This window comes from Pyrenophora tritici-repentis, chromosome 10 (genome assembly GCF_003171515.1).
Source record: "Pyrenophora tritici-repentis strain M4 chromosome 10, whole genome shotgun sequence".
Lineage (NCBI taxonomy): Eukaryota > Fungi > Ascomycota > Dothideomycetes > Pleosporales > Pleosporaceae > Pyrenophora > Pyrenophora tritici-repentis.
In genome coordinates, this window is record NC_089399.1 from 2,499,423 (window position 1) to 2,511,764 (window position 12,342).

General features: G+C 48.2%; 3 protein-coding genes across 3 annotated transcripts; 2 read left to right on the forward strand and 1 right to left on the reverse strand.

The window, feature by feature from the left end:
- Window positions 1-699: 699 nt before the first annotated feature.
- On the reverse strand, window positions 700-2,194 carry PtrM4_047720 (Glyco-tranf-2-3 multi-domain protein; the record flags this gene model as incomplete). The annotated part of the gene is made up of 5 exons (XM_001936598.1): window positions 700-913; window positions 981-1,091; window positions 1,168-1,599; window positions 1,664-2,107; window positions 2,169-2,194. 5 exons carry the CDS (start codon window positions 2,192-2,194, stop codon window positions 700-702), a joined length of 1,227 nt encoding a protein of 408 aa, XP_001936633.1.
- A 1,459-nt stretch (window positions 2,195-3,653) lies between these two features.
- Window positions 3,654-5,473, forward strand: PtrM4_047730 (ProP, Permease major facilitator superfamily; the record flags this gene model as incomplete). Its single annotated transcript, XM_066104745.1, has 4 exons — window positions 3,654-3,831; window positions 3,886-4,314; window positions 4,378-4,648; window positions 4,723-5,473. The coding sequence occupies 4 exons, from the start codon at window positions 3,654-3,656 to the stop codon at window positions 5,471-5,473; spliced, it is 1,629 nt and encodes a 542-aa protein (XP_065959309.1).
- Window positions 5,474-7,384: 1,911 nt separating this feature from the next.
- PtrM4_047740 (uncharacterized protein) lies at window positions 7,385-8,811 on the forward strand (the record flags this gene model as incomplete). The annotated part of the gene is made up of 2 exons (XM_001936600.2): window positions 7,385-7,543; window positions 7,870-8,811. The coding sequence occupies 2 exons, from the start codon at window positions 7,385-7,387 to the stop codon at window positions 8,809-8,811; spliced, it is 1,101 nt and encodes a 366-aa protein (XP_001936635.1).
- Window positions 8,812-12,342: the final 3,531 nt, after the last annotated feature.

Genomic DNA, 12,342 nt, shown 5'->3' on the forward strand with positions numbered 1-12,342 from the left:
CCTCCTTCCTGTCATGCCAAGTTGAACCTAATTTCTCCGTTGTACCGTCCTGGAAGAGGTCTGACATTTAAGAGCTGCCTCATTTCCCGTTTACCCGCTGCACAGTACCCCAGGCGGAAGGTGGTGCATGAAGGAATAGGTAGTGGGTCTAGTGCAGGGAGACGGCCCTCAAGCGCCGCCCTGTTTCCTGTTTGCCCGCTGCACTGTCGTGCAGGCGGAAGGGCAGTGCATGGAAAGGTGAGTGGTAGGCCCAAGACAAGGAGCTACTAATGCGCCTTACCATACGAGAGTTAGGATCTCTTGTTAAGAACATAACGATCAGGCCGCACTTAAGTAAGACTACCCCACAGTCGCGTATCGTAGAGATAATATATACTCAAAAATATGTCGAGGATCGCGTGCTGGAAGGATTGAAGGATTGAACTGAGGTTGTATTGAGTGAGGCTACGAGCAGTGTATGTATTTGGGTAACAGCAAACAGCGCTAGCTGTAGATAGACAATGTCCCACTATTAATGGTGGGTTGTTTGCTACTCAAGCAAACAACGACCCCACACTGTAGCAAACAGAGACCCTAAACCTTGACAAAATACGTTCATAATCTTTTAGCACTGGAGATAACGTTACTATAGATAATAATTCTTATAATTACTATCCTAACTTTTAATACTCTGCTCTTCGGTGTCCTAGTCCTTGATGCCTAATCATCGATGTCCTTGGTGTCCGCTGCCCTAGTCAGCCAATTGTCATTGTTTATAGTGAAGTAGACGTATATATCCACGATTGGACCAACAATATCCATAAGCAGGAACGCCCACACACTACGTGCACAATATGGGTACTTTTTGAGGAATGCAAGGTATGTTGAAAACCATCCTTTCCATCCAAAGGCCATCCAAGCTATATATGTGTAACTGCTAAGGGATTAGTATGGGATGCAGAAATGGAATTTGAAAGGGATACGGTGAAAAAAGTACTCACGCAATCCTTGGTGCTGTGTAATACGTCTGAAGCCAAGCCGAAACGTATGCAAGAGCCCAGATAGGTCGAACTAAGCGCTCAACCATCTTGAAAGTGGTGTATGGGTGTCTCCTAGAAGTAAAGGCTCAGCAAGGCAAACTAGACAACCCCGTGGTGAAGCTCGTCATCGCCACAAAGGATGACATACTGAATCAATTTTCGATAGCCAGGGTACGCAAAGATGTACCCTAGGAAAGTACGAAAGTTTCCCCTGTCCCAACGAAGGACCTGCCACACAAACTTGTGGTTCTGGGGGATGTTGGTAGTAACTTCGGCTTCAGAGGCATTCTGAATTGATACCTTCCAACCGCGGTCAAATATCAAGCCTGTTAAAACAACGTCGTCGGCGGTATTCACCACTCTACGGCCGATGACCTCCTGTGTGTATGCATCGGCGAAGCCTTGATCTTGGAGGATGGAAGCACGAATAAAGAGTGTTCGTGCCGACAAGCACCAGCAACCTCCATCCGCAGCGAAGTGCACCTCCCGGGAGCCTTTCCACTGGCACAAATCGAAGGTTGCAATTGCTTCCCAGGGAGTAAGGACTCGTGCATCTTGACGTTCAGGCGGGACCTCGGCGCTGATGGAAGTGTCAGTCAGGTGCATCTTGTGCTAACAGTGGACGTGAAGTTCATGGAGCTGACCTTTGTATACCGGCAACCGCGCCAACCTCAGCATCTTCAAACGGAGCCAAGAGATAGGGGACAACAGTATCAAGTCGCCAGTAAACATCGTCGTCCACTAAAGCAAAGATTTTACCCTTTGCCGCTTTTACGCCCACCATCAACTGGTGGCGCTTATTGGCCAGAGGTGCAATTGCGATGATAATTTTGTCAGCATCCTTCTGGAGAGGCGCGATGAGCTGCATGACACGGGCTCGGTTCCTCTCCACGGTTGCGATGATGATCTCACGAGGATTGGCCTTGATCCAAAGGCGCATACACTCGGTGAAGGTGGACTCTGTGTCGATTGTTGGAACTATAATGCTCACATCTTCGTGGCTGTAGTTTCGGCGTTCGGGTAAGGACACAGTCTTGTACTCTCTCGAGTAATAAGATATGACGGCTTTATCGCAGACACTCCAGGCCCTGTGATACTGGATGTCAGCTGTTTTGCAGATTATAGATGTCGTAGCACGTTAAGTTTTACCAGAGTGCTCCCAAGGCTAATGCCATCTCAGATATCGTATCAGGAACCACAAGTCGTTCAATGTGTAAGAACTCGATTGAGAAGGGAGAAGAATGGGTGCGTGTCTAGAATTAATAGGAGAACTAATAGACAAGAAATTATATATTCTTCTAGACTTTACTTGCTCACTTTGTTGCAGACTATCCGGCAGGCTCCAAGAGATCGTATGGATCCGGCCGGCGCAGTATTATCGACTTTCTAGGCATTTCATCCGAGCACTCCCGGAGATGCATAGTGATCGCAAGTGCTAGACATAGTTTGAAGTACTACTTTGTTGGTGTATATTGATATATCCGAAGGGCTAGACAGGTATCTACAGTGGTATCACACCAAAGGATTGTACATAGCTTGAGTGGTGCAGGAGGATTAACCCCAGAGGCCCAATGGCCCACTACGACTTTTTCCTACACCACTCATGTAAGATTTCCCAAGTAGCATGCAGATTGTGTGGCGAAAGTCTCAAAGTGGGTCCCGGAGAGAGAGTATGTGGGGGTATGGCGTAAGTCTACTGCTGTTATATTATTATGAACCCCGGCTTTACCCGTGCCTTCAATAATAAACGCGATGTCCCGTTCACACTGCAAGGAGTGCCCATGAAGAAGGACTTCGACGACCTTGGCGGGCGGGTGTGCGGTTAGTGGGTCGATTTATGCAGATGATTGGCTGATCTACTGCGCCTCCCGGCACTAGACCCACTACCTATTCCTTCATGCACCACCTTCCGCCTGGGGTACTGTGCAGCGGGTAAACGTGAAATGAGGCGACGCTTGAAGGTCAGGCCCCTTGCAGGACGGTACAACGGAGAAATTGGGTGCCTTCAATCACAAACGCGATGTCCAGTTCACACTACAAGGAGTGCCCATGAAGAAGGACTTCGACGACCTTGGCGGGCGGGTGTGCGGTTAGTGGGTCGATTTATGCAGATGTTTGGCTGATCTACTGCGCCTCCCTGCACTAGACCCACTACCTATTCCTTCATGCACCACCTTCCGCCTGGGGTACTGTGCAGCGGGTAAACGTGAAATGAGGCGACGCTTGAAGGTCAGGCCCCTTGCAGGACGGTACAACGGAGAAATTGGGTGCCTTCAATCACAAACGCGATGTCCAGTTTACACTGCAAGGAGTGCCCATGAAGAAGGGCTTCGACGACGCAGCCAGTGAGTCGATTTATGCAAATGTTTGGCTGATCTACTGCTCATTCGTCCATTGGCACCCCCACACCAACGGCAACCCCCGTTATGTCTGAATGTCGGTTGGCTAATGAACCACGGGGATTTCATATCATCGTCAGGATCATGGCTGCATCCTAAGCTGTCACACTGGCTTGTCACCCTTAGAAACCTGTCTCTACTACGAAGCACACATTGTACATTGTCACATTTCGGATCCGTCATTTCACCACATTCATCTTCCACCAGCTCCTACGCAGATAATTATTAGAAGAGCATGACAAGCATTTCATTAGACACTGTCCGACCTGCTGGGACAAATCCAGATCTGGCTGAGACCCAGCAGAGTGAAGAGCAGCCTGCAACTAAACACATTCAAGGATGGGCCCTCGCATCTTTGACTATAGCTTTCATGTCCATCTGCTTTGTGTTGGCAATCGACAATACCATTCTTGGTTCGTATCTATCATGCTCTTGGGAGTAATTGTGATACTAATTGCTACATTAAGCGACCGCGATACCCCAGATCACCAGCGACTTCCAAAGCCTTAATGACATCGGCTGGTATGGCTCTTCCTACTTGATCGCGCAGATGGCGCTACTCCCTACTTGCGGCCGTCTCTACGCATTCTTCAACATAAAGTGGGTGTATTGCCTCTCGCTGGCTATCTTTGAGATCGGCTCCGTCATCTCGGCAGTCGCCCCGAATTCTATGGCGCTTATTATAGGGAGATCAGTCTCTGGCCTCGGTGCTGCTGGCCTGGTGAGCGGAACAACAACCATTCTATCGTATTGCGTGTCTTTGAAAACTCAGGCGATGATATCGCCCATGGTCTTGGGCGTGTACAACATTGGGTCGGCCATCGGACCACTGTTGGGTGGTTCGATAACCGATAACAAGGCGCTTAGCTGGAGGTTCATATTCTGGATCAATCTCCGTAAGTCGTCATCGATAAAGAAGCCTCTCTCCTGCCTCAGAGTCACTAGCTAACGGTTTCTAGCTTTTGGATCTGTTGGGCTGGTTCTTGTCTGGTTCACCTTGAAGAAACCTCCACCCGCAGTAAAAGGTGGAATACCATGGATTCAGAAGCTACATCAACTTGACTTTCCTGGGGCTATTCTGTTACTCGGTGCAACTTCGTGTCTAAACTTGGCATTACAATGGGGCGGTGTAGTCTATCCATGGTCCAATGCGAAGGTTTTCGGGTGCCTGATCGGATTCGGTTTACTATTGATTACCTTCGTATCATTACAGTACCGAGACAAAGAAAGGTTTGTGTCTTTCCTGAAAGTCTATCCCTCGCAAAAACTCTCGTTGACGAGGATGCTTGCTAATATCATTAAAGCTCAACTATCCCGCTTCGTATCTTCCGAAGTCGTACAGTATCTGCATCTTGCGGCTTCATGATGCTTGTCCAGGTTGCTATAGTACTCCACTCGTACTATTGGCCCATATACTTCCAGTCGGTCAGAAATACCAGTGCTAGAGATTCAGGGATCAGCTTACTCCCATTGATCGTGTCAAACAGCCTCGGCACGCTCTGCGCTGGCACTATGGTGTCGAGATATGGGCACTATGTGCCATTCATGTGGACCGGACCCCTCATCTTGGCTGCTGGAGGGGGTCTATATCAAATGATACGTGCCGATAGTCCGCGTGGACACTGGATAGGGTTCCAAATCCTGTCCGGGCTTGGCTATGGTATCTGTAGCCAAATGCCAATCCTGGCTGTGCAAGTTGTCCTCAGCAAGTCAGATATACCAACAGGCCTTGTCATGGTCATGTTCTTCCAAATGCTCGGAGGTGCCTTGGCTCCCAGTGTCGGGCAGAACCTCTTCACTGATGCACTCCTGCGAAACCTCAGAAAGATACAGGGAATAGATGGTACAGTCGTAGTAGCGGCTGGAGCAAGAGGATTTAGGGAAATCGTTCCCCCAGAACTTTTAAATGCTGTCGTTGACTCATTCAACTCAGCATTGAGACATGTTTTCTGGGTAGCCCTTGCCGCTCCAGCTCTTGCGTGGGTATTAAGCTGGGTAATGGAGTGGCGACAGCTAAATAACTCTAAGAAGCAGGCCGTCCAAACCCCAACTTAAAAGGTCGTATAAAATGAGTTAATAGCGATAACTTAATGTCCATGGCTTATAAGGGTCGTGTGATCAACCCATCTTTACGGGTGAAAGTGCTGGTCTAATAGCTTCGCAATCTGTCACGTGCTAAACCCGGCACTATATGGCATCTACGCCTCCCGTAATTTAGTCTATATAACAGCGTTTAGGTTTACGAGCGTCTGCATGTGCGCGAATCATATCTCTGCATATCGGACGAAGTCCTTTGCACCCCTATTGTCACGGTATCCTCTCGTCTCCCCTGTCACCTGCACGTGCCGCACTCGCTTATGCGCACGTGCCCAACACAGGGCGCTAAATGGTACGTTATAACATACCATTTTTTTCTTAGTGCTAAGAAGTATGCGTACGGCGGGTATATACTAGAACCAGAGGTTCATCCCATTAAACTTTAGGAGTACATCCTATTTTTAGTCTATAGTCGAAATTACTCTAAATTAAGACACGTAACTCAGCATACGTAGACGCACAATCTGACCAATTTGCAACGTAGTAGACTACTTAGTTGAGGAGCTTAAGGTTACGCGTTTGGGAGGTCGCGAGACTAGGCACCCCACCGTGCGCGTGCGCCGCTAGAGTAAGCACCGAGAGAGCGATCAATAGAGATTAGAGCTAAGAGCAAAGCGCGTGTATATAAGAAGTAGAATAGGTAGGCGTAGGTGTTGAGAAGAGAGGAGATAGTCCACTGATACCTCTCACGCGATCGCACATAGTTATGGATAGTGCCTTGGCAGCCTCTAGGAGTCTCGTACAGGCTCTCACGCACCTTCTAATAAATCATAATTTAATGCCAAAAAATGCGTACATTCCATCAGTAGGTATTATAAAGCGTTGCCTAAATAGCTAGACTTTTGTAAGCTTAGGGCGAGGGGCGATAACGTAGTTTGATGGCGGGCAGTATGTATGTAAGGGGCTGCGCTCAGGGAGCTATCGCACAGGTATACTGGAGTTGTATTCGATGGGGAAGAGAACTACAAGCTATCTCGTGCTAAAGGTTATTCGGAGAGCGGCTTAGAATAACCTTCTGCCTATGGACTGTGCGGATGGTCTAAGCGTCGTTCGGACCGAGATATTATCGAGGATTCACTAACTAGTGTAACGGGCGTGAGTCTATAAGACTAGCGGCACAACTACATGCACCACGCGTGCGCAAAAGGCATACACAAGTTGAATCAACGCGATTCAGCTTGCGTAGTTGATATTTATGTAGGAGGCATGACTGCGCTACTCTCTCTCAGCCTACAAGTAGGCATACATAGGTCTAGCTGTCGAGACGCGGTGAGAGCCTTCACTAGTATTCACGGTGAATCAGGCTTCCCGTGCTCTGATTGGCCAGGCACTGATTAGTCAGCTGCTCCGTGCGCGCACCATAGATATTCTCCCTCCTCCCGTAGCTCCAATACAACAGTTCACGCACGTTTCTCCACCTTCATCACTAGCCCATCACACTCTTAAACACTACTAGAGTTACGTAGACGTAAGCTTACTTAGCATACCTTTTAGTAACCTGTCTTAAAGACAAAGTTCTTAGCTTTCTAGAGAACTAAAAATTATTAGTCTAGCTAGTCTAGTTCTTTAGATATAGAGCTTAGAAAAAGGTAAATTTTAAAAAAGTCTTTCTTTTTGTCACCCGACTGTAGGGTGGAGCGGGCGTTTTGTCGTTCGGCACGGTAAAGCGACGATCCTGGCGAGCCCCTATTTAACCCCTACGATCATGACACTCTCTGGCTATTAAAGAATCAGTGCTCCAAATACGAATGCGACACACGAATCTTATACAGTATTGAAGATAGGTGTTTGAAGTAGGTAGTTTAAGAGATCCTGATACTTGGTATTCGCTCTCTTCTTACCAAGTGTTCCAAATCTGGCATCACAATAATGGATTTCTTAAAGCGCGACACGAAACGGTCTTGTTCTTCAGCAGATGATACACCAGATCCATATGCCGACGACGATGTCTATCCAGTGCATGTACTAGATGACACGAAGACTTTCCGCGGCATCTTAGTCACATGGACACTCTGCTTCAACGATGTTGTCGGCCATAGGGCTTATCCCTTGGCTCTTCCTTAGGCAACCAGGCAGCCACCCATTTACCCGCTAGTACCTTTACGGCCTAGCTCCTTCACTCCCTCTTCCCACTGCGCATATAGACCTCTTTCCGATAGCTCTAATACGACATGATTCTCCCCAACCTTGACGTTTGACAGATGTCCTTGACGCAGATAAACTTCAATCCTCGCTCGCAAAACTCTTGGAAACGGGAGATTGGAGAAATTTTGGTGGCCGCTTAAGACTCAGGGTAAGAGCGAAATCCCACATTTCTTTTATTAACTCGACTAGCGTGCTAACACAACGTGTAGGCCGATGGCAGACTAGAAATCCACGTCCCCCGTGCCTTCACATCCTCCCGCCCCGCCTTCTCCTACACACACGACAGTATCAATACTTCCATCCAGGACCACGAATTAGCTAGGAAACTGCCCTTATCATCCAACGGATGCATTAAAACCATTCCCGGACCTACAGACTTCAATGACCTAGCCGCTTCACCCTCCACACCCGCAACAATCGAAGATCTCCTCTCCGGGGACGTACCCCAGATCTCCCTCCACATAACCTCCTTCACCAATGCAACACTTATAGGCTTATCATGGCCGCACACCCTAATGGATCTTATGGGCCGAGCTGCTTTTGTTCAAGCGTGGTCGATGCTATTAGCCGGTCGGGAGGCTGAAATACCGCCTGTGCTGGGTGCGCGGGAAGACACATTGATGGCGTTGACTGATGGCGCTACCAGCGCGGCGGAAGAATACGTGCTCAAGTCCAAACAGCTGAAAGGACTGAGTCTTGTGAAGTTTGGAGAGAGGTTGGCGTCGGATATGTTGACAAGGCCAAAGCCGGTGACAAAGACGATTTATCTCCCTGAGAGCGTTATGGGGAAGTTGAGGGTTAAAGCTGAGGCAGACCTCTGTACCTCTTCTAACAAAGACGACAACGACAACGATGATACTATGGGAAAGAAGGAGATACCATTTATAAGCGACGGCGACATTCTTACAGCACTCGCCCTCCACTGTATCGCCTCCTCCCTCCCCACCCCGCGCCCCATAACTGCCCTGCATGCAATGAACTTCCGATTCCGCCTCCCATCCCTGATCAATGCGAAAGGTGTATATCTATCGAATATGCTCGTCGCCTGCTTCACTTTTCTGGGCCCCGCCATGTCTACCGGTCCCCTAGGTCAGTTTGCTCTTCATAACAGGCAGACATTGTTGGAACAAGCAACAGAAGCCAAGTCCTAGCCAGTCTGTGTGAACGACGCATATCCGGCGACTCTTCCACCCTCTACGGTGACGCGGATGCGTTGTTGGTGCCGTTTTCGAATTGGACGAAGGCAAAGTTCTTCTCTGCGATTGACTTCTCTCCAGCGGTGATACGAGCGGGTGGTAGTAGTATTGGAAACGGGGAGGAGAGCGGGAGTGACGGAAAGAGGTATAATCCACCTGGCACGCCCGTCTTTTATCATGCGTCGAATAGGAGATCTAATCCTACGATAAGGTCACTAGTGCATATTTTGGGCAGGGATCATAGTGGGGGGTATTGGCTTACCTTAACTATGAGCCTAGGGGCTTGGGAGAAGGTTACGGAGGGGTTAAAGGAGTTGATTTGATGTTGATGTGATGTCTGGGGAGGGGGATGGAGGGGATGTCGTGATCCGAGGGTGCCACATGTTCTTTGATCGTATTAATATACAGTTTACAATTTCGTAGCTAGGTATATGTTCCTATATACTAGAAACTCTATCAGACTATCTATTGTTGTCGCGAGAATAAGTTTCCTTAGCTACATTTCTTGTTGGAGTGGGTGAACCGTACGCATAGGGAAGAAGTTGAGGATTGACTAAGGTTGTATTGTTGTCACAGCACCAACTCGGCGCTCTGTAGGTCACGTGCCCCCATCCCTATCTTGGCCTAGCGCCTGCTACCCTACGGTACATATCCTCCCCGTGCTCTTGTACATAGACCTTTACACTACAACTACGTTCTTACCTTGCGACTACTGTTTGGCCCCGTGATAATTGTATAAGCTATGGAAAGTTTATGTAGGTGAGTGACCATAAACAGCGCTAGTCTCAGATAGGCATCGTCCCATCACCAAACCGTGACATTTCTTCTAGGTTCCTTTATAACTGCGACAAACGTGTCTCCCCCTCTACCCTAGATTAGGAGTAGCTTAGCAGGTAGTGCAGGGGTTAACCTCACTCTGATGCCGTACTGTATCAGCACCTTGCCTAGGTTCCGTGTAGACTCCGCAACAATCAATTCAATCCGGTCACTCTCCTAGACCCACTTACCTATCTAGGTAGGGCTTAAACTCCTATAGGTAACTACTAGGCTTAAAGCGGTAATCAATCAATCCAATCTGAACCTTCTAGGACCCACTTAATTGATTGTTGCGGACTGTGGTTCCGTGAAAGTAATTTCCCGATAGTTGACGTCTCCGTTGGCAGTCCAACGCCATCGTGGATAAACCGGATCGGTTACATGCAGGTTTGGTCTTACATATTGAGCACCAACTGCAAGGTCAAATCCTATTTCAGGGATGGCTTGGTCCACCAAACCGAACAAGCGGGATCGGGTCCTTGTAAGCCAATAAGGCCCATCTCCTCTCACACCTTGGGTTTGGCCGTTCCATGTTACATGGGTTCCATCATGGATGATATTTGGTCTGTCGTCCGCAGGGTGCCAGGTCCATTGTGTGTGAAAAACCACTGTTGATCTATCGCTCGGATACGCGTAAAAGTCGATTCTGACTACTTCGTTGAAAGGTATTTTGAGTGTCCATTCCGAAGCGACTAAGTTCAGAAGCGTAATAGCTACGAACAGGATGGCGAGCTTGAGGTGCATACTGTAGATTGCGTTGGGACTGTGACTGGTTTGAGGGAGGTCCTAGCACTACCGCTATAACTTGTTGATGGTTATCGAAGATAAAAGTTGAGACAACGAGCTTGGTAGTAGTAGTTGGAGATTGTCCGTTGTCAAGTACAATGTACTGATTGAGAGGTAGGTAATTTTTATAGTTGATGATGTGAATTCAAGTGGCAACGTACAGAGCTCAAATACCACCTACTGTCATGCCTGTGCCCATCAGTAAGTTGACCAACTCACTGTAGGCTGACCCAACTTGTCAAATCGCGCAATCGATAGTGACATAGTTCCGAAGACCGCCGACAAGAGCTTCAGGGATTATATCATCTGGCTTTAGCAAACTTCCATGTAGTTATGGAATATCTCTATCATACCTGAGCTTACCAGACGATGAAGTACAATGCCTCTGTTAGGAGTGTTGTTCCCTGCAGACTCCGCAACAATCAATCGGATCGGCATGATTGATTCCTATCTAGGTTAAAGGCTGCCTAATAAAGTAACTCTTTAACCTATATAGGAATCAATCATGTCGATCGATTGATTGTTGCGGAGTCTGGTTCCCTGCAGTCATAGTTAGTGATGAACGATCAGCCCATTCAATCACTTGCAGCAGAAAGGTGAGCATTATTTTCTACGCCAAGAAACATGTGTGACGGTTCATGGGGTAAGGACATCCTAGGTGCCACGTGTTGGCGAGATGGTTCTTCCTCTTACTGATAAGCACCTTCTACACCTATCCATGTCACAGATACGTCATGTAAACAGACTAGTATGATGGCCCCATAAAAGGCCATCACCACAGCAGAACAGAACAACACATCAGAAAATGCATAGCAACTTTCTCTCACTGCTTGTACTGTTACAACATGGGCAGCCTATGAATGTCATCATTCCGAAAGAAAATTAGACCATGACTCGCTGCCTGTGGTCGTGGCACTTGCCGCATCAACGACTACGTAACACAGTCAACTCCACTGCGCCTCAGTCATGCAGATGAATTGATGTATATCACCCCTGGTATACTCATCTGATGAACCATTCGCTAGAAGAAGTAGTAGATTCGTAGCATAGCCATCCCTAGGCGCCAGCGCATACTTGTGTATGATGCCTCAACCTCAACCTTAACCCATGCTATTACGTTGAAGTACTCAGCGTGCAGGACTGCCAGAGAAAAATTTGCAGCAACCGCAGTGCCAACAATGGTCTCGGCACAATATCGGCCCAGGCACTGCTGACATTGCTGACATTGTTGGCCATGCTCACCCAGCGGCGTGCTCGGTAACGGCAGTTCCTCCTTGGCTTGGAGGCTCAGCCACTTCGGGAGGCAAGTAGACCGTGAATTACTATCTACTATATTTCGCTCAGCAGCTGTAACTTATGTTCAAGAGGTAGTAATCGCAAAAAGACATAAACAGGATACAATTGGATTTCTCATGCTAGGCTTCTCTAGCTTGCACTTCATGGCCATCGGGGGCGCATCCTCGACAGGCTTGCAAGACCTCAGCCGCTTCCGCATAGCAGAAGGTGACTGCGGTTCATAGCTAAGCCTCGCCTCAGACAAAACCTTGATCTCCGCCTGGAGCACGTCTACCTTTTGGTTTTGCTTCTTCAGCAGCTCCAGTGCCTGTGTATGCTTCTCCTCTACAACCCTGCTCTTGGCCTTAAGTTACAGATAATTGGCCTCCATCCGCTTGAAGGTCTGCACCTGGAGCTGTAAGACATTGTCGTAGCTAGGAATCAGCTCTTTCCAGATGTAGGTGTTGGCTTGCGCTAAGCTGTCGTTCTCGAGCTCTAGTTTGTTGCACCCCGCTAGGCTCTGCTATGAATTATAGCTTCCGCTGCTAAGTACAGTACGGTACGCTTTCTAAAACCTTGTCTTCAACTTTGCGTCTTCAAGGAGCTTTT